The 23,164-nt window shown below is 40.1% G+C and overlaps 1 protein-coding gene across 2 annotated transcripts in view; it reads right to left on the bottom strand.

Annotated features, from left to right (window-relative positions):
• Positions 1–21,537, bottom strand: part of DMXL1 (Dmx like 1) — an 87,530-nt gene extending 65,993 nt beyond the window's left edge. The window contains exons 1-5 of one of the 2 annotated variants that reach the window (XM_075079263.1): positions 21,250–21,537; positions 10,566–10,691; positions 5,177–5,254; positions 3,059–3,137; positions 2,335–2,467 (exon numbers count right to left, since the gene is read on the bottom strand). In XM_075079263.1, the coding sequence (XP_074935364.1) occupies positions 2,335–2,467; positions 3,059–3,137; positions 5,177–5,254; positions 10,566–10,691; positions 21,250–21,336 (503 nt within the window). In that variant the 5' untranslated portion in view covers positions 21,337–21,537. The remainder of the gene's footprint in view (positions 1–2,334; positions 2,468–3,058; positions 3,138–5,176; positions 5,255–10,565; positions 10,692–21,249) is intronic. The other variant, XM_075079264.1, reaches the window with a different exon arrangement.
• Positions 21,538–23,164: the final 1,627 nt, after the last annotated feature.

Genomic DNA, 23,164 nt, shown 5'->3' with positions numbered 1-23,164 from the left:
GGATGTGGACAGGCTGGAAGGGGTCCAGAGAAGGGCCACCAAGATGATCAGAGGACTGGGAAGGCTGCCATGCGAGGATAGGCTGGGAGAGCTGGGTTTGTTCAGCCTTGAGAAAAGGAGGCTCAGAGGGGATCTCATCACCACGTACCAGTACTTAAGGGGTAGCTACAAAGAAGACGGAGACTCCCTTTTTACAAGGAGTCCCATGGAGAGGACAAGGGGGAATGGACACAAGTTGCTCTTGGGGAGATTCCGACTGGACACCAGAGGGAAATTTTTCACAGTGAGGACAGTCACCATTGGAATAATCTCCCCAGGGAAGTGGTTGACTCGGCCACGTTGGACACCTTCAAGAGTCATCTGGACAGGGTGCTGGGCCATCTTGTTTAGACTGTGCTCGTCCAACCTTTCTGGGAATAGATGACCCGAGGTCCCTTCCAACCTGTGATTCTGTGACTGTGTGAGTTATCTGAAAGTAGTTTTTACATCAGTGGTCACATTGGTAAAAGATGCCACACCAAAGTGATCTAAACTTAAGTATGTGGTTCATTTTTGCTGTTTTAGTTTTATTGGAAATACAAATAAATGGACTTCTTTTACAGGTTTTGAAGCACTGAGCTATCACCTAAGTGACAAGCTTATTAATGACAAGAACATACAAGAATTTTATTGTGCAGCACAAGTGCAGCGTACATTTTCATCTTGAATTTTTAGACATGTATAACAAGTTGTAAGGCCTAACTTTCAAGAAGGATTAAGGTAGCCACCAGGTTAGTATGATGCATTTAGTGTGTGCAGTAAAAACAGCACGGCAATTACAAAAGCTGTGCGTGAAAGAAAGTCAATTTCCACCTAGCTTTAAGCAAGGTTCTCCTAGTAGAGCCAATATGACCACACTTGGGAATGCCTCCTTAAAAATACAAATACGATTCTGGCAGTACAAATAAATACAAAAATCATTCTGGCAAATGGTAGTACTACAAAAATCACTGTCTTGCAAACATAAGAAAAAACCTATTCTAAATCTAATTGAAGTACAAATTCCAGAAGACATACAGGCATAAAAGGTGAACTGACAAAGCAAGTTCTCCATTGACCCTTTACAGGGCCTACTAGTTTGAAGTACACAACACTAAGCTCTCTCCTCCACAGAAGAGTTTAAAAGAGGGAAACGCGTAAAAGCTATAAAAACTTCTGTAAGGTTTACGATATAAATGCAAAGCATAATATTGAAGGGAAAGAGGAAAAGCAGTATAGGTATCATCTTGACTACTGTTACCATAACTCCAGATTCTAAAACCATACCCATGGCATTCTATTTAGAGGCTGACAACTCCTCTTCTTAGGCTGAGAGATGAGGGTCCAAAGGTGTCTCAATAAATTAAGTCTTCAATTTTTTTTCATTTATGAAGTCCACCACATTCAAAGGAAAATTTTTCAGTTGCTGTTTGGATTATCTTGGGATTTTAAGCACATACTTGATAACAGTCAGAGAGTACACAGAAAAAGGGACAACTGAAGGATTTAAAAAAAGGATTTTTTCAGGTACGCCCAGGGAACTACCCAACTAATGCAAAGTGCTTCATTAAGAATAATTTCAGGAGGGTCCCTCCATCCAGCCACTACTGAACACTTCTTTAAGGAGACTGCCATATGGAACACTAGTCCCAAGTGAAGAGTGCACCTGATGTACTAGAAAAGTCTTCCTATGACAGGAAGGACAGTGATTTAAATTGCTTATGAACAGAAGTACTAAACTAAAACTCTTCTGAATGTACCAATACACAAAACAAGGATTAAAATTATTAATCTACATGAATACAAGAGCAGCATTCAGAGATGCAGTAAAACAGAACACATCCATCTTTGCACGACTGCTCCAAATATCCAGAATAAACACAGAAAAAGTAAAAGGTGTGTGAAAGGGAGGAGGTGTGTGAGAAGGAAAGAAAGGTGCAGAACATTAAAAGTAGAAGGAAGTTTGTTTTAATCAGTCCTGAAAGCTCAACAGTTTTCAAACATGCAGCTTTCACCTTATTTCTTGTACGTGGAACAAAGTCTACAGGGACAGCCTCAATAGCAGCCATCCCTCAATATTTTACTAGTGTTCAGTAACTGCCTAAAAACAAACTACCACAAAAGCAATTACAGCTGATCTTGTAGGAAAGAGAAATGTCACATGTTCAAGTGAAATATGATTTAAATTTATCACATATCAATAATATTTATCAAGCAACAGTATAGAGTAGGATTTCATTGAACTACACTATTTCATATGAAAGGTATGAATCAGCAAGGAAAATGGAATTACTCGTCTTTAAACAAGTTTCTTACTTGCATTGCCAGATGCACCTCCATTCTCCAAGTCCAATATCTGTTCTTTCAGTATTGTCATTGTCAGAAGGGTTTTCTAAAGAAACACTGGACCAAAGCTGAAGACAACTGGAACCAGTCAAAAGCCGAGTGCCTAAAGCAAATATTTGTAACAATATAAGTACAAAACAAGTAGCAAAATAGAGCATTCTATAAAGATAGGGGGAAAAAAAAAACACTTTTGCAAAGCCTAAACTGCAGAACAAACTATGTCAGATATTGCCTTAATACCTTTTCTATAGCAAAGTTACTACAATGGCAGTGTGTGTTTTACACATTCACCCTACATGGATACAGATTGGGTCAATCTCACAAGAAGTTACTCTCATATTGTAAGACATTTTGATTTGAGTATCTACGTAGAGTTCAAATGGTGAAAATTAATAAAATTTTCAAAGTAGTTATTCTTCAAAAGAAAAACCTAGACCTACTGTAGATGTCCCTCTTTCATAACAAATACTTACCATTTAAGCCATGTTTTTAAACATTAGATACTGCTGAGATTAGAAGAATTGAGTAAGCCCATACAGATGCACCTAGTATTTTGGCTCTGCTACAAGTGACAAAAGATAGATTTCTCTATCATGCTAGGACAAAACAAAAATTTCTTCCTTGTCCCCAAAGAATGGTAAAATTTAAATAAAAGACTAATTGCAGTTAGGTGTTTCTTCTATTCTTTTCTTACCTGTGGGATCCCATGTTAGATTATGTGCTAGAGATTCCAGCAAGATTTGAGCATTCTTCTGCCACTGATAATGCAACGTCTGAAATTTTAAGTGTTCAAAAAAAATTAGCATTAAAACACTCCCTTCCCCTTTTAAAATAGAAATAGTACATCTTCACTGCACTCTTCAACTTTAATAAGGTATGCGTTTAAAAATACATTACTGCCTATCTAATAAAAATGGATCAATTCTGATTTTTAAACAAAATAACTTTCCATTAATCTGACCATATAAATTGAAGTTTCTAATTTTTTACTTTAAAAATGTAGCTTGAAAAAGTTCAGTATAAAAAGTATCATCAGAATCTGATTTTTTTTTTTTTAAGGAAAGTGATTTTATTTTGGGGAAAAATAGGTATTTAAAAAATGGCATACAGTAAATGCACCTGTGTTTGCTATCAGTAGTATTTTTGAATTAAAGTATTCCAGTAAGGTCAAGGTAACATATATGATAATTCCCCCCCCCCCCCTTTTTTTTTAATATACAACAAGACAGTCAACTATCTTCAGATTTTGCATCATTAGTTCATTCACTGTAACAGCTGAGGATTAAATTCTCAAAACATTTATATGGTCTGTTTTCATAATAGGTTGCAAAGTTTTGGTGCTTTGAATTATAAAAGAAACTGAAATCATTACTGGTTATTAAGAGCCAACAGGGTTTTTTTCTTAATTCACAAAGACTTTTTTAAAGTAATCATCTCCCACTCCAAAAATATCAAACCAATAGATGTGAAAGTTAAAATGTAGCAACTGAATCTTCCAGAAGTTTGGTAGAAAACAGTGAGAAGTACCTGCAGATAAGGATCTAACTGAAATATTTCTGAAACTGGTTTGTTTCAGGGGTTTTGTTTCTTTTTTTTTTTTTAAGATCCTGAACATTCTATTAGATGTAAGACAGAGACAATCTTACAACCACCTAAATACACTGGAAATTATTGCATAGAGTTTAACTGCAAGAATGAAGTAAAAGAGTATATATCATGGTTTGAGAATGCTTTCTCTATTGCTTACAGGTGCTACACCAACCTCGAATATTCAAGGTATGTTTAGTGCTCACTAGTATAGAGAAACGTTCAGGATGGATTCAATGGCTCTAATGATCAAAAAGGGGAACAGTACTTCTGAGAAGTTCATATGAGCACAGGAATTCACATTTTACCATTATTTTGTTCCACTCCTTTACAGTTGAATAAAATTTTTCTTTATATATATATATTCAATACCAGCTATTTAATTAATATACAAAATACCACTGGTTTACAAGTGTACCAGGAAACATGACTGAGCTGGTTAGTATAAAGAAGGGAATCCACTATACGGCTGTATAAACAATTCATTAATACAAATGGAGAGACCAAACCCCTGAAGAAAGAGACAGGAGCTCCTTCAGCAATTGCTGTCAAAGCCCTCATATCAAACTGACTTTAATTAGACTCTAATGCTTCTAATGATATGAGTAATCCTCTCCATGGAAGAGGCATGGTTAAATAACTTGCTCTAAATCATATTATTAGCCAGAATTAAGATTCTGTCTGCTAATTCTAGACCGCTGTCACTGAAACTAAGCCATGCTATCAAGGGAATAAATACTAGTCTTATTCACCTTTATAACAATGAAGAATAAGCACTCAGTCAGATATTCTAAAAAAACAGACTTTTTGAAACTATGACAGATTTGGCCAAGAGCATTCAGTTTCACAAACCGAAGTTAAAGTAACAATGTCAAACACATCAGGACCTAAAATCTACAAAGGATAGTTCAGAAAGGAATTCCTACTGTGGCTATACTCTTTGGAGAACAGGGGCATGCACTCTTTTGGGGTCCTGGAATATTTCAATTATGAACTGTAGGGTTAGATAAATCAGTAATACAAAGCGTTACAGTAAGAACTATTTCAAATAACCTGACTCTGCCCTCCCCCTACCATTTTCACCTCCCACAGCCCACCTTATCTTTCAATTTTATTCTTGCATTAAAAGACGACATAAAAGAAATCTTAGACTATAAAGCAAACAAGAAAAATGATTCAGGCTTTTTAACTGAGTAAATGAATTAAGGAGTGATGAATTACTTACATTATCATGACCGCTGTTCTGCTTCAAGAGGTTAACTGGCTCAAAGATACAAATCACATTTCCGTAAGAAGCTGCAATCTAAAGCAATTATTATTTTTATGTACATAAACACACACAGAACAAGCTGTAGAAAAAACAAGAATAAAATGCAAATTGATGATTCTACTTTTAACTTTCCTTATAGCTAAATTTGAAGATCACATCCATATTCCCTTTCAATAACAGAAAAGCAACATTCAGCAAAAATCATGAAGTGTTGGCAATAATACATACCTTTATTTACACATTAGTCCTGATGAACTAACTGCTGAGACTACAGGTGTACACTAGCTTTTTTTTTTTTTAATCAGATCTATTATCAGTATTCTTTCCATGTTAAATTAGGTAAACACTCAATGAAGCCTGCCAAGTTCACGTTCTCAGAAATGGAACCAACATCATTTCAGGGTACTTTTGTGGATTTCCTTGGCATGAGAACATGCTACATTATAAGAAGTTAATTCAGAATACTCGAGGTACACAAGCTGAACACCCAAAGAACTGCAAAACAGAAGAACTACTAAGTGCTAATAGAAAAATATCTCAAGAAAGTTGTAGTATGGTCAGCTTTAATTGGTATTTCAGTGTCTTATTCCATCAGTGGTATCAGTCACCCCAAACTTAGATTAAGAAAAAAATTAAGAGTATTACATCTCACGATATCTATAGAAAAGCAAGCTTAAAACACTCGCTAGGAAGAACCAAAACAAGCCAAATGTATCTTAAAGACCTCAAGCAGAGAGCCTGAAAGTGCCATCATGAGGCAACGTTGTCTACAGCTACTCTGAAATACAGATTTACAAAAATGAAGGAGTTTGCATAGGTCACGCATAACGGACATCCTGCATTCTGATGTGATGCTGATGTTAAAAGGAGCACATCTACAGTTATGATATGCTGTAATAGTCAGTTTCCTATTTCTGTGAAATTCTAGCTCAGAAAGTATTCAGTTTTCCTTTAACAACATCAAAGAAAGTCAGAGTTACCTTATAAAATACATTTCGATTTTATATCAGCCGCTACAGCTTTAAGGAGAAAAAACAAAAGGACTAAACTGTCATACCTAAGTTGTTACAGATCAGTTAATTACAGATGTACATGATCTGTACAAATATACAGGTCCATACAGATCCTAAAATCCATGTATCTGTAGCTTCACAAGAAACTCTGCATTAAAAACCAGAAGGTTAAACAAATTTCTCCCACACTAACAACCTAAACATCAGCCTGACCCCAAAATGCCAAGAATAATTTTGTCACAGTTGCAAAATACCTGAAGAAAACTTTTTACTTACATCTAATACTTTCCCTCTCTAATTCTCTTTAACTACTGCACTTACTCTTTTTATTCTTGTAATTCCATTCCACACCCCAACTGCAAATTTATGTAAACTCATATTGATTAGATTTTTCCTGTTCCAAGTTCCTCCATTTTTTTATTGTTTAGTGGGTTTTTAAGACAAACTAACATTAGCATGCCAAAATGCTAAACAAGTAAGTGTCCAGAGCAACTACTACCCCCTGAAAGCTTCCACAGGCTTCCACAATGATCCAGCCACTCACACTAGTCCTCACTGAGCAGCATGTTGCCAAAAATAATAATGCAAATTTGTGTGTTGAAGAATTTCAGAAATTACCACAACAATCACCCAGACTTCAACCAAATGTCCATTGTAGTCCCAAGTCCTATTATTAGAAATAGGACGTGCAGAGAAGCCTTACTGAGTTGTAAGAGAAAGGTTACAGCCATTCCTAATGATAGACAGTGGTACTGAGTGCACCCAAGCAAATTTGCAGATGACACTGAGATGAGTGGTACAGCTGATTCACTAGAGGGAAGGGATGCCACCCAGAGGGACCTTAACAACCTTGAGGAGTGGGCCCTTATGAACCTCATGAAGTTCAACAAGGCCAAGTGCAAGGTCCTGCACCTTGGGCAAGCCCCTGTATCAATTATCAATGTAGACTAGGGGAATGAATGGATTGAGAGCAGCCCTGTGGAGAAGGACTTGGAGGTACTGGTGGACAAAAGATTGAATAAGAGCTGGCAGTGTGCACTTGCAGCCCAGAAAGACAATTGCATCCTGGGCTGCATCAAGAGTGGCCAGCAGGGTGAGGAAGGCGATTCTCTGGCTCTAATGAGACCCAACCTGGAGTACCACATCCAGCTCTAGCGTCCCCAGCATCAGAAAGACACAAACCTGTTCAAGAGGGTCCAGAGGAGGGCCACAAAAATGGTCAGAGGGATTGAACACCTCTCCTATGAGAAAAGGCTGAGAGAGTCGGGGTTGTTCAGCCTGGAGGAGAGAAGGCAGACCTTGCTGCGTCCTTTCGGTACCTGAAAGGGGCTTACAAGAAAGATGGAAAAAGACTTTTTACCAGGACCTATAGTGAAAGGACAAAGGGTAATGGTTTTAAACTGAAGGAAAGTAGCTTTAGAATGGACGTAAGGAAGGAATTTTTTTTCAATGACGGTGAGACACTGAAACAGGTTACACAAAGAGGTTGTAGATGCCCTGTTCCTAAAAACATTCAAGGTCAGGTTGAACAGGGCTTCGAACAACACCATCTAGTGACCGAGGTCCCTGCCCACGACAGGGAGGGGGTTGGCCTAGATCATCTTTAAAGGTCTCTTCCAACACAAAACATTCTATGACTATAATTCTTGCAGTGCCAGATAAGAATAAAGCGTCAGACCCTGGGCAACAACTTTGCCAAAGCAGGAATATAACCGGTAGCATTAGCTTCTAATTTTATAAAGTTTTAGTATAATCCAAACAGCTTCACTTATGTTTTTTTCCACTAGGCCACCATATTGCACAGAAACCCTCAACATTTTTCTCATTCAGCAAAAGGTCTGTAACTTATACTACATTACATTATCACTCACTACCGAAGAGCAGAAAACAAAACAATCACAGATCCTTTAAAAAAAACTGCCTACTAACAGACTGCCTACTAACAAACAACAAAAACCTGCAGTCATCAGCCATACGCAAACAACTTTGATTAAACATTTCAAAAAGACCTGAAGCTAGGACCATTTCTACCCTGTTAGATATTTGTACAAGCCAAACCATGAAAACAAAGTTTTGTCAGGTTATCATTAAAAGTTTTGGCCTTAATTCTTATGTTCACTAGAGGAAGGGGAAAATACATACACATATATTGTTGACTGCCAAGTTGCCTACAACCAAAGGCAAGAGACTGGATTCAGGGGCCTAAGGTTAAGTTGTTGTATTTGTGAAACTAGTCCTTGCAAACCCACGGGAGACTTTTTGAAAAAGTTTATATACGTACACATACAAACACACATAAATATAAACATACATATACATGCTTTCCTAGGATGATTAAAAATTCTCATACATTTTCTTCACCTCATCTCATTCGCAGAGACAGAGAATTAAGTTTATCTCCAAAACTAGACTTGGAAAAGATGGTGCCATGTTGCCCCCACCCTTCAAAGCCAAGGGAGAGGTGGGTCATACATGACCTTATAAGCCATTACTACTTCAGAGTAGCTTCACAAGACACTAGTTTCCCAATAAACTAGAATTAGATTTAGGGGCAAGAATGGAGAAAAATTTCAACTCATTACTTTAATAACAAGAAAACTCTTTTACAAATCAATTCTGTCATCCAAAGGGAGAATGATGGAGATCCTTCAAAGAGAGTAAAGGCAAGCTATTATGGAGAAAGTGCTTGATAGCAGTTCTCTGTAAAGTAAAAAACTAAAAATGTACATAATTAATAAAGTACAAATTAGAACTTGCATTCTAGAAAGGTTCAAATTTGCAGCCTAAATAAGCTGCATTATTTGCATTCTGCTTCTTCCTACAGATTTTAATCAACAAAGAATAATCTGGAGGTAAACTGAAGAGAAACCTGTGTGTCAATACTGATGAAGACACTTTAAGAAAAAATTCCATCTTTGCAACAGTGAACTGGAAACATATTGATCAGTCCAGTCAGTAAGTAAATTCCTAGCCATTCATTGCTTTTATTTCACCACTCTGCAAATATATCTAGTCTAATTGCTAACAGCAAACAGTACCAACCTGAAGAATCAAAATGACCAGAGGTCTACTTCAGTAAAAAAAATTCTAAAGCCTTGATCATTTTATGCATTCGTGTGTGTGTTAATTTACAATTCAAGTACAGTTTATCATTTAAACGCAGACAGAACTGCTATTGTGCAGTCAAGATGACCTTCCACATTTGCAGAAAATATTTATAAGATTAACTATGATATGTGATCTGCATGTGTATTTCACCATCTGTTAATACATAGCCAGTGAACTCAAAAAAGCTTTCTAGTTAACAGCAGCCAATGGAGAAACACATGCAGGCTTTAAGGCTATGAGGTAAGAGAGAGACAGAGAAAACTTCCTCATTTTCATCTATGTTCCTTCACTACTGTTGCAAGACTTCATCACTCAAACATTAAAAAGGAGAAACAGAGAGCAGCTGGGGATCACCATCATGACTTCACATGTAAACATAAGCTGGTTTCCATGCAGAGGTCTTGTCTCAAGATGGAGACCAGAATCTAACCAAAGCTCTCATCAACTCCTAAGGCTTGTAGTGATGTGCAGAATGCTCACGTTATCTCCTCACTAGGAATAAGGATAAAGGAAGCAACAATATAAAAGCACCCTCTCAGATGAGCCAACACGTACCCAGGCACAGTTCCTACTGAACTGGTGAGTAGCTTAATCACACTGACATCCTAATGGAAGGAGTTACCTGGTTATTTACTTTTCACTGTGACAGAACAATTAAGACAGACCTCTGTAAAAAGGACTTGAAACCTAATAGTATCCAAAATACAACATTTCTGATCCAGTTTACCTACATAGAGAAAGAAAAGCTGAGAATTCAAGCAAGCAAAACCCTGTCCAAGAACAATTTTAAGCCTTTATGAATTGCTTAAAGGGGTGCCATTGTTCTGGATGACGTGAAAGTGATTTTTGTGGAAGTATTCATCTGCTGCCAGGCACTAACATGTCAAAGCATGTCAATGACACACCCAGTAGTGTGAAGCCATAGTGAATAAATTACCTTTGCTTCCACCTTACTCACCATTTAGCAAGAATTTGACTATCTCCCCTATGCAGCCCTGTGCATATTTATACCTTCCCATACATCCCTACATACCTTCTACAATGTCATATCTATAGTTAGTATTTCACATTCTCTGTGCTGCTTACCACAAATAAAGACATGAAGCAATCTGCCATTTTACTACTCACTCTTCTGTATGTGCATTAACTTACAAGTATCCATGCTTTTGAGAAGGTGCTTAACTTAATGGCTAGAACATTATTAGAAACACTGCTGTACATACCTTCCCCTGTTGCATTGAACAGTCCACACATCCCACCTGGATGTTTCCATGTTTTGCTCCAGGGATTATCTGTAATCTTTCAAAGTCAGTCCCCAGTACCACAATATCACATCCTGATGCATATGCCTAAAAAAAGAAAAAACAAAGAAGAATTAAGTAAAGCTTTAGCTATTTACAGCATATTGGTGAAGTATGAAACATAGTTCATGTACCCTATCCATGTAGAACACTATAAACAGAAGTACAGAGGTATTTGCAGAGATCAAACAGAGGTCTACATTTTAAATCAAGCAACATGAGTGGCAAATTACTCTTCCTCCATGCTAAGAGGTGCATCACAATGCCTGTGTAACAAGCAAACGATGTTTCAAAACAGAAGAGGCAAAAAACAATGGAGTTATGAAAACATCTAGAGAAAAGAAAAAGCATGAAGCACAAAGTTCATGCAAAGTAGGAAAAAGTAATATGTTTCCTAGACTGGAGACAGCGGCATTTAAAATAAATTTTTTAAAAGGGGGAATAGAACCAATACAAAGCATTTAGTAAGAAGTTTAGTAAAGGAAAAAATTCAGAAGGGTAACGAAATGAGCTTAGTTACAGAAAAGCAAAGCTGTGCTTTCAGACTTGTCAAGTCTCCTGTTACTTGCATTCCATGGATTGATTTTATTTTCTCTGAAATTTATATTGCTACTAAGTAATTTGATATATCGAACACAGAGCCAGCTGAATGAGTACTGCAATGTCCGAGGCAAAATTTCTTCCTATCTTTATGCAAGTTTTGTTAAAAAACTGAGCACAGATTAAAATGGAGAGAAAGACTGAACACCGGAGAAACTTGTGGAAACGGTAGTGAGCAGAATCATCCAACAAGCATAACAACATAGCATTCAAGGTTGAAACTCCTAGAATAAGGAACGAACATCTGTCAAAAAGCTAGAGCCAGGAAGCCAGCAACAAAATTAAGAGCACAAAACCAGTATTCTGTTAGGGACCAAGAGAACAATAAAATGGCCAAACACAACATTTTAATTGGTCAAAAGATTTAAGAGTAGAACAGTCTCACAAAAACTGCAGATGGAAGATTTCCATGTACTGACATAAATGTTCTTGCCTTACAACCAACCCTACTGATTTCTAGTATATTAACTAAAAACACTTTTGACTTGGAAAAAAGCAGAAAAATTGAATGCTGGATTTACAAATTTGAAATCTGATGATCATGTTTTCAGGTGTTTCACATGAAAGAGTACTTTCAGCCAAGCTAGACCTAGACTATCATACCATTACAATACATCAAAATAAATAAATAAAATTAAAAATATGGGGATTTTGGTCCAAAGACAATTTTCCCCACAAAAGGGTTCCCCACAAAACAATCTTACCCAGAAGACTGTGCTCACCATTCTCAGCCAATATTCAGTTATTACTTTCCAATGAGCAGACCACGAGCCACCCTTAAAATAACCTCATAATTGAAGGAAATGGTGTCTAGAATGCTTCGGCAGACTATATATAACAATATATTTATGATCATTTATTATTAGTCAGGTTTTTGAGCCCCTTCCTGTCCTGTCCCCTCTTCAGCTTCAAGAGGAGGTTCAAGCAGTGTAATTCCTCCTGTCAAAAGAGCAGCATTTATTATAAATTGACATATTAAACCGCAGGCTCCAAAGCAGTCTAATTTAAAACTCATTCCAAAACAGGAGATTGAGTACTATTTTTTTATTCAAATGTTAAAGTGATTATTTTGACATCGCAATGACAAGGACTTTGGACATGTTCCTCACAGAACATTTTTTTCTTTAGTTAAAAACCATCTCACCTGGTGACTCACTGATTAAGTCCCTAGCCCACCAGGCAAAGGTTATTCAGGAGTACCATACATACAATTTTTCCCAAAGCCATTTTCTTGAATTTAGTGTACTATATGGAAGCAATTTTAAGAAAAAAAATTTTTAAAGCCCAGTCCTTCACTTCAAAGAGATAACATGGCTTTATTAAAAATGTCTTTAGAAGACTGAAATGCCAAAGACAGTACGAAGCCCACCTGTTTTTCTGTATGCCCCTCTAGGCCTCATCAGCACTTAATAAACTTGCCTTTGGGCAGTTTATTTATATGGGAGATTTCTCCCATATAGGTCTGTCCACTTCTAGCTTCACAGGCAAGCCTGAGATCACGTAGCATCACAACACTACAATATTTCCACCATTGTGAGTATGAGCTAGCATACATACATAGTAAGATGTTACATTAGCAGTGATCCCGAAGTTCGTAAACTAACCATTTTAAATGGGATCAAGAACTCAACCAGTTTTAACATATGAGAAAAAACCTGAGTACACTTGGCATTTTGCACCAGCAGAACTCTGAAGTAACTACAAACACTACACACTAGAATCTTTAGGAGCTGATATGTTCATCAATGTATCAGGAACAAGGACTTAAAATAGTATTAGAACTCAGGTTACCTCCTGCTAACCTGGGCTGTGCTGGGCAGCAGTAGCTTGAAGAGGTATGTAAGCATCCGAGATTTGCCATTTCCTGAAAATTTCTCTTTTATGAATATAAGTTCTTCAAGAGCTATAGCTCCTCCACTCTTTTGCTATGTTTAAACATGGCTATTATTTTATGTTTAATACTCACTTCTTGCACAACTTCATACGCTGTGTATTTAAAAGTTTGTCAAATTGGGGTTGATCTTTCTGAGGAAAAGTTGGGGAACATCTTCTCGTCCTAGTGGTTCTCAGTTCTAACAACTAATTATAAGTGCACTTGTGAATACAGACCAGGATGGGTGTGAGAGAAGTACAATGGTGAGTTGACCCCAGCTGGATGAATGGTGCCCACCAAAGCCCTTCTATCACTCCCCTCCTCAGCTGGACAGGGAAGAGAAACTATAATGAAAGGCTCATGGGTCAAGATAAGAACAGGGAGAGATCACTCAGCAATTACCATCACAGGCAAAACAGACTTGGGTGAATTAGTTTAATTCATTACCAATCAAATCAGAGCAGGGTAATGAGAAACTAAATCTTCAAACACCTTTCCCCCATCCCTCCCTTCTTCCCAGGCTCAATTTCACTCCCAATTTTCTCTACCTCCTCCCCTCCAGCGGTGCAGGGAATGGGGGTTGCAGTCACTTCATCACACTTTGTTTCTGCCAATCCTTTCTCCTCAGGAGGACGACTCCTCACACTCTTCCCCTGCTCCAGCATGGGGTCCCTCCCAAGGGAGACAGTCCTTCATGAACATCTCCAATGTGAGTCCTTCCCAAGGGCTAGAGTTCTTCACGAACTGCTCCACTGTGGGTCCCCCATGGGGTCACAAGTCCTTCCAACAAACCTGCTCCGGCATGGGCTCCTCTCTCCACTGGGCCACAGGTCCTGCCAGGAACCTGCACCAGCGCAGGCTTCCCACAGGGTCACAGACTCCTTCAGGGATCCACCTGCTCTGGCATGGGGCCCTCGCCAGGCTGCAGGTGGGTATCAGCTCCACCATGGACCTCCATTGGCTGCAGGGGCACAGCCTGACTCACCATGGTCTTCACCACAGGCTGCAGGGGAATCTCTGCTCCAGTGACTGGGGCACCCCCTCCCACCTCCTTCTACACTGACCTTGGTGTTAGCAGGGTTGTTCCTCTCACATATTCTCATTCTCTCTGGCGGCAATTGATGTTGCCCTGGATGTTTTATCCCCTTCTTAAACATATCACCCCAGAGGCACTACCACCATCACTGACTGGCTTGGCCTTGACCAGCAGCAGGTCCGTCTTGGAGCCAGCTGGCATAGGCTCTATCGGACATGGGGGAAGCTCCTAGCAGCTTCTCAAGAAGCCACCCCTGTAGCTACCCTGCTACCAAAACCCTGCAACACAAACCCAATACAAGTGCCCTTTTAAAATCTTATTCTTGGAAAAAAAAAATTAATTCCATTCTTACGTTCTGGTAGTTCTCTACATTACCTGAAAAAAATTGGCATTCAGGAGAAAAATATCCCCTTCTGACATCTGTCTATTCAGATGAATTAGATCATACTTGGTCACATTGACATCCCAATCTCCAGTAAGATGTAGAACCACTGACTAGCTCATAAGCCAGTAGAGCTTATCTGTCCCCAAAGAGGTAGGAAGGAAAAAAAAACACACACCACCATTTTCAAAGAGCTTCCAAATATAACTATAGCCAAAAAGAAGGATGATGACTTAGACAATATTTTTGACGTTCAGTCAACATTCGCCTGCAGGAGAACCACAATTTCAAAGACAAAAGGCAAGGGACGCAGATGGGAAGGAAGCTACATATTTCAAAGATCAGAAGTGTCTGATAACTAAGCTGTCTGGCAAATGAAACTGCAACAGACTCCCTTTCTGCCGTTGCCTACCACCCAAATCCCATTACACCTCCCACTGACCAGACACTTTGGGAGGGGAACCTGAATGCTCCCCTCCTCCTATGGTGTCCTTCTTTTGGTTCTTTGCTGTCCCCACTGCAACTCGTCCATTAGACTGTCTCCATGCAGAGAAGTCACATCCTCGTACACACGCATCCAAACCCAGACTCCAGTTCTGAATGAGGTTTCTAAGCAGTAACATCCTACAAAGACATTTCTCTAAAACAAAAGCACAAACCTAACCGCTGGACTAATTTTAGACTTGTATTTTTTTCACCTCAGAAAACTGTATGAGGTATTTTAGTATGGTATAATGGAAGTCAGTACTCAGGAGTAAGGGATATTTTCTATACGCTAACAGCCTCTCAGATACAACAAAATTAATTCTGCCTACCAGTCAACTTTTACCTACTTTTTACTGCAAGACTTGTCCACAATAGCTTGCATGTCACTCATTTCCATTTTGACAAAAGCTACTGAGATTGCATTTTTATAAGCTATGGAAACTAAGAAAAAAAGTAATTAAACTGTTCTATTATGTGTAAGACCAGAACCAATTTCAAAGTATAACATTTCTCATATCTATACTCTTTGTCTACATTAACTGGCAGCACTACCTTGGGGGGGTTGGGGGGGGGGGAGGGGCAGGGGAGGGCACAAAATGCTGTTATACAGTTCAAATAGGAAAGAATTCCTAAATACATATTTAAAAAAATAATAATAATAAAACCCCAACATGCCTTTTTAAAGCGAGCAGAGCCTCTAAGCCTGATCTTTGCAAGCCATAAAAGCCTTTCATTCACCTTAAGAATGTCCTAGAATATTTACAGGAAAGGTGTCTTTGCACAACGGGACAAGTAGGTAACATTGACATTATAATGTTCTTGGAATGTTTAAACAATGCTTTGTTTTCCTGTTACACAAAAAAACAAGACAGAACTAGTTCAAGCTGCATGTACATGGATTTCACTAGCTGTTGACATAGCAAAACAAGCCTGAAATTAGGAAGTGAAAGATGTTTCAGACCTGTAAAAACAAATGATTTTCCATGCAGTACTGGGTTTTCACACAATTTCTACCCATTCTTTTAATCAGATGTCAGCTTTTATTTCTAAAATCATATTTCTTTGGAGAAGATAAACAGATATTTTGACAATAACAGAGTGTCAAAAGCATGTTAGTTTTACCAGAAAATAATATAGACGATTACACTAACTATTCTAATTTATTTCTAAAGTGAAAGCCTGATATACACAACTCTTAAACAGAACGGTACTGGCAAACCAGACTTTCAACAGAAGAAAAGCAAATGAGCAGGGGTCTTGACATTTGAATTGCTTTAGAGGTGCTGTGCTATGTATTTCCCTTATATTCAACCCTCTTTCTTTATTTCTTCTATGTACTGACATATAAAGTTTTTGCCACAGTTCCTGCCACAGCTACAGAAGGACTGACAGATTACTTTGCACAACCTGCACAAACTTTAGTTAACCTACATCTCTTACATGAAGGGCACAAGTACACCTACCACAAACTGCCAGCTATTATCCACAGGTGAATGCAGCGGTATGTGTGTGCACACATGGTTTTTGGGACAAACATACAGACCAGAGAGATACTGCAGAACTCTCCGCAGGGCCCAAGGTCATACAGAACCACCTAGCCAAAGCAGACCAAGGGACCACTTTTAACAGTTCGCAATAACTTGGAAATGTCTTCTCCCCACTATAGCTATACTGGAAGCTTACCCGCTCAACAACCCACACTATATTTTTGCAGGTTTTTGTTTGTTTGTTTGTTTTGCAACTGATTCTGTTACTATATTGGAGGTAATTCTCAAGCCACGTCAAGGCCATTTTTATCACTGATGGGTCTCAAGTGTTCTTACATCCCTTGCAAATTAAATTAAGCAAGTCCCAAAGCTCAGGATGCCAGGGCTCACAATCACATTGACTGATTAAAAATATTTTATAAAAATCCTGTAATAGCTGAATAATATTTCTATCACATGTTTGAAAGTGGAGGTTTACAATAGATATTCTTATGACCTTTACAACCATTTATACCTTAGGGAAGATTCATTTCCTGGTTTAAAAAAAAACTATTCCAAGGAAAAGCATTGTAGACTAGGAACAAAAAACTATTACCAAATAACCAGAAAAACTAACCTTTGTTAATTACATCAGGTACCTGTTTCTTCTGCTGAATTGAGCACAAAAACATAACACATTCTCAGTCTGCAAAGGCTAAATACTGCTTATATGCAACACAAATAGTAACAGGTGGGAGAGGAGTATTCCAGTATTCCCTTGTGTCTCACTTCTCGTTTTCCCCCTCTCCCCATTGGTTCCTCCTCTAAGAAGAATTTACAAAGGTCATTCTTATGAAAAGTAAAGATGAAAATTAAAGGCAAATAAATCTACTAAACAGGTGATACTGTAATAATAACATTTGTATTTTTCTCCTTTGCAGAGAATGGTCAAAATCACGAAGCACAGTCACCATGCAGACATAAATTTGCACTAGTCTGTCCCCAACCCCATTATCGTATCAAAACTTGCACTAGTCTAAGTATTACATTTAAATGTCTTTTTTTAAATTATTTCTTTAATTAAAAGACTAAATTTAAGAAATACTCTTTCATCATCCTTGGGGAAAAAAAAAAAAACAAACAACTTGCTCATCTATCAAAAGTACTTGAATATACTACTTTAAGTGACAAATTGATCGGCCATGCACTTAGAGTCAAGTCTTACAAACTGGACTTTTCATTGAAGTGTAAAGAGGTTTCATTCCCCTCCTTTTTTTTTTTAAGATTAATTCAGTTAAAAAACCAATTCATTTCTTAAGTTCAGAAGATCTTAACTGGAACATGGGGGGAAAATAAGAAGTATCAAAAAGGTTTCCTTCCCTTTTCTAAATTATAATCAAGAAGCAGTTGTAAACAGTGTAATTTCGTGAGTGACTCTCATGACCAGTCAGTTTTCTTGACTATTGATATACATGGACTTCTAAACACAATTAAAATGTTATATATTTTCTAGACAGATTAGTAACAATTTTGTTGAGCCACAGAAACCACTTTTAATTATCAAAAAATGTTACGAAGCTGGAAATAATAACCCAATATCTTTGGAAAATTCAGAGTGATCTTGACCAAACTACCCAAAAAAACCACATTCCCCAAGTGCTTTTCAACTTAACCTTTGAAGTTCACAGTTTTGTCAATTGTACAAAGCAAGTCTCAAGACCAGGATGAGTTTAAGTGCATACAGAAAAGAAATCTGTCCAGAAAAGATTCTAGCCACACTGAAATAAACCATGCAATTTATCTTTCTTTCCCAAATTTCTACCCCTACAAACAACCACTCTTCTGTAACTTCCACTACCAGTCTTGGACTTCTGCTTGTAGAATTGCTCTTGCTCTTAGTGATTATTTTTCCCTCTTCTGATACTTGGGAGGGGGAGAAACCCAGAGAAAAAAATATTACAGAAGCAGAACTGAATAAGCAAAATTTCACAAAGCCAGCCCATCACAAAAGGCACAGCAGTGCTGTTTACTCAATAACTTAAACACAGGTTCAGTAATAACTAGTACAGCAGTATCCTATTTGAACTCCATCAGCTTCTTAAACAAATGGGGTTTTACTCAAATATTTCAGATCTGAAAACAACAAAAGAAAGCAAAGGATGTAGTCTACTGTGGCCAAGTACAGGGAAAATAAAACAATTTGACTTCAGGAGAAGCACATAGAGAGTAAACAGTTAAATTCTGACTTTTGAGGGCCGAGTTCTCATTCATTTAGTGTACCATACGCTATTATCACTCACTCTCAGCAGATAAACAACAGGCATGCTTCTTATGATATCTTGATGCTTATGAGCCTTTTTCTATATATAAATAAAAGACATGCCAAAACCTCTTTATCAGCATTCTCTCTAAGGAAGCTCAAGCTCCACTTAACACTTCGCATCCTAAAAAAAGGCCAGAACAAGAAGCCTTTGCCACCTGCACACCATTAGGATGACAAGTATCTCAAATACCATTTTAAAACGGAACTGCACACATTCAAAAAGGTGCATGCAATTCAGTGTGTACAGGCACTTTTCACAAGTTTTGCTTCCTATTTTTCAGAGTTTAGGAGAAGAATCTGCTATTTTTAGCATAAGAACATCATATTTTAGAACTTTTCACCTTAAATATTTAGTACAGCACATCAGACAATATTCTGGGCCATACTGTATCAAAACAAATAAATCAACGCATTACTGACCAAGTTCTCTTGTCCGACAAAGGTAACTATGCTGTATGTGACTGCACAGTATATAACCCTGAAACATCAACTCCTGTGAGTTCTCAGCCACGAAAACTGGAAGCACAGAAGTTTGCCGAGACATGGGTTTTTTCCATTTCTAAGATATCATTCAACAGTATTTTACTTATTAATGCTTGTATCATGACTTCAGATATTGAAAGTGTCCGTTTTTCTTGTTGGATTTGCTATAGGTTAAGTCCACCATTTCTTTCCAAAAAGGCAGAAGTTAGTTTCAGTACCTTTCACTTCTTAATCCTTCTGGGTAATCTCAAGAATTTAAGATAACATTATAAAATGAGTAGCAGGAAAACAAAACAAAAACAGAAAAAACACCAAACCAAAACCAAAAAACCCTGAAGCAGTCGAGGATATCTGTTATTTTTAAATCTGAGGAAAAGAATTCCATTAATAACCTCCGGGGGTAAAGGACAAAACGAAGCAAGATGAATGTGTCTAGAGGAAACACTGTTACTATATTTATGTCAAAATAGCTCTTGTAAAAAAGAAACCATAGAAACAGTTACTGAAAACAAGACTTCCCAATCATTCCTTTCTCCCCAAAAAGAGATTCTTACTACTCTTATCCAAGTGTTAGAGCTCCAACACTTTTGGTAAGTTAGGCCATAACAGGTGGAGAAGGCTTCAGTGACATTGATAACTCAAATTATTTTTCTCAAAAAAAAAAATTATACCAAAACGGGAAACTTACAAGAATATACTTGGAAAGCTTACTAGTGATTCTGCAATTCTGTGATTTCCCTATAAAGCAAACCTCCTTGTCTCTTAGCAAATGGTTTCCCATCACCGGTGGGTCTTTAATGTTTCTGGATACGTAAAACCAGAAAGTTTGGCGCAGCTGGGATCAGAAGTCCCAACTGCTGCAATTTAAGAAGTCTTCCAACATGAACTTACTTACAGGGTTCTTTTTTTTTTTTTTCGGAAGCAAGCCCGTCACCAGGCAAGGCTGTAGACAACTGGACTTTGCAAAGCCAGCCTAACGCTGTGGAAGTGGCTCTAGGGTGCTTCGCCCTGAACGCCGACCATACCCCACCTTTCCAGCACTGCACTGCTGCCGCGCAGCAAAGCTGCGAGTGCCCAGCTGAATTTATCTGTGTACGCCAGGCGGGACAGAAAAAAAATTAGTTTCTTAATTCTTGCATCTCTATCTACCGTTCCTCTATCAAACTCAAAACCACGCTATGCTGTAATTAGGGGTGGCCAGAAAAAGTAAGGTTAAAAATACTCAAACGTGCACTGCAAAACTTTGCTGTCTCTTATTTCACCCCTCTCCCACGGAAGGCCGGAGGGGTGCTTTTCAGAGGGAGGGTGGGAAGACAAACACAACAACGGAACTTTGTTCACAAAAGTGAAAGGGAGGAACCCGGACACTAATAAAAAGCTTTAGTCCTTGCTAAATACCGCAAGTGGTTTTTCTCCACCCCAAGTATGAACATGGACAGGGCGTACAAAAGTGCTTTCAAAACCTTAACGCCGAGGCAGGGCGCTTCAAGACCTCCCGCAGCCGTGACCCGTACGGGCTTCGCTGGGACTCCGGCGGCACACCTGCGTGGCAGCGAGCGCCGGAGCTCCCTTTGACGCAAAGTGGCAGGTACCGGCTGCCGTTTACGTAACCTTTTACCAAAGCCACCACGCTCCTGCCTCGGCGACGCCCCCACCCCCACCCCGGCGCGGTACGTGCCCGCCCGCCTCCGCCGGGCACGGCGCTCGCCCCCGCCACCCGCGCCCGCACCCCCGGGGTTCGGGAGCCGCCGCCGCTCCGGGAAGCTCGGCAGCCCGCCGGCCGCGGGCAGGTGTGCCGCAGGCCCCTCGGGGAAGCCCTCCCCCGGCGGCGGGCAGCGACGTTACCGGGCGAGCCGAGCCGTCCCGCTCCGAGGGCCGCCGCCGCCGCCGCTGCCGCCGCGCCTGACGCAGCCGCTGTCGGCGCCGGGTGAGGCGCGGGCCCGGCGCGGGCACTCACCGTGAAGGGCTGGTCATGCAGGCTCCCCACGGAGAAGCAGTTGTCCCCGGGGTTCACGGCCCCCGTCAGCACCTGGTGGAGGTTCATGGCGAGAAGACGCCGCCGGCCCGCCGGCCCCTGCCGCTCGGCCGCCCCTCGTCCCGCGGGCGGAGGCGGCGGCACATACTGCGGGGCGGGGCGGAGGGGAGCGGAGCCGAGCCGAGCCGGGTCGGGCCGGGCCGGGCGGGGAGGCGCAGCGCCCCCTGCCCGCTCCCTTCCCTGCCCCGCCGCGGCGCCGCGCCGGCTCTCGCGAGAGCCCGCTCCGTGGCGTCACCCTCACCTCCACCGTCACCGCTGCCGTCACCGCTGCCGCCCTACGCATGTGCGGCCGGCCCGGGGGCGGGGCGGTGCTGGGCGCGGAGGCGGGGGGGCGGAGGGGGGAGGGCAGCCGCTCTGTGGGCAGTTGCGCTTCTGGCCTTCCTCGTGACACGAGAAAAAGCAGTGGGAGCCATCCTAGGATGGGTATCACTTTACGCGCAACTTAGGAGCGGGATTAGTGGAGGCTAGTTTGCCCCCAGGTCAGGCCCAAGTGCGATGGGGAGTGTAACCTGCGCGTTCAGGTGACAGGAGGTCCTTCAGCACCACCCCACCAGGGCACCTCGCCATCCAAATAGCTCTTCACCCCTAAATGGAGTGAAAGATTGAGGTGTCCCCCAGTTGTGAGACAGCATGGCCATTCCCTCTGCTACACTGAAAGCACTTCATGCCTTTTTATTATTATCTCTTTCCACTGTAACTGGTTTTTATTACTCCATCAAGCTAGTTTTTAGTATTCAACCAATTTCTCATAGAAACTTCAGCATTACTCGTGTTTTCCCTTGTAAATTACAGCTCCCACACCAATTTTCATTCTTGCGTTACCCCAGTATCAAATACTAGAGCCTCTTCCTGCTCACCAGCTGTTCCAAGAAATAGTATAAGATCAAAATCCTTTCATGATGTATAGGCAGAAGCTATGTATCACACCCCACAATACTGATGAGGAGATACTATGTATCCACACGTGGCAATGCCTGGCCTGCTTGTGTTACCTTTCCAGCCCTGTGTAAGCAAGGTCGACCTCATACCCTTTCGGGCATGGCATCTCACACATTATTCTAGCAAATATAAGCCTTGCATCCTTTGAAAAACAGATTGAAAAGCATCTCACCGTAACACCAGTTGCTGCAATAATTCAGTCAAAGGAAAGAAGGGTTCCCTCTATTTTCTAAAGCCTTCTGATGTGTGAGATTTGGCACTGTGCATATATAGACATTCTTTCAAAAAGCCATGGTTTCCTCATGCTGGTTATAAACTGCAGTCACCCTAATCACTTCTGTTTTGGAAAGGATCAAAAAGCTTCTCAAATTATCCTATCAATGAGTAGTGATCTGATTCATGCCAGGAGTGCTTATCACTGATAGGTGATCTTATCGTTCTGTCAGCTGCAGAGTCCCATAAAGTAACTTTAGTGGATTTTTAAGTCAACAAAAATTATCTACATTGGGTTCTAAGCAAGAAGGTGAATTATGACTGAGAAGAGAAAGAGGCCTTTCTTTGTGATTTTTCAGCACAGCCGACTGCTTCCGGGCTGAGACGGTGAACTGCCCCGGCTTTGGCTGCAGCCAGCTGATAATTCTTCCCACAAGGACCGCTCTGGAATACATGGGACAGAAAAGGTCAGAGATCCTGCAGAACCATATGGGTTCTTTATTCACTGCACAGGTGTAAAGCACATAGGATTTGCAGTACGATGGGATAGCAGGGTAACAGTAGGCAGCCGTCCCAGACCCCAGTCTGAGGAAAGTGAATAATTGAGGAAGAAGCAGAAACTCAGGACACCAAGGAAAAGAATGAATGGAAGAGTTTTACTAATAACTGCTTTTTAATCAGTATC

The sequence above is a fragment of the Phalacrocorax aristotelis genome, chromosome Z, assembly GCF_949628215.1.
Source record: "Phalacrocorax aristotelis chromosome Z, bGulAri2.1, whole genome shotgun sequence".
In the NCBI taxonomy this organism is placed as follows: Eukaryota; Metazoa; Chordata; class Aves; order Suliformes; family Phalacrocoracidae; genus Phalacrocorax; species Phalacrocorax aristotelis.
The sequence above is the reverse complement of the archived record's forward strand: the minus strand, read 5'-3'. Positions and strand labels throughout refer to the sequence as shown.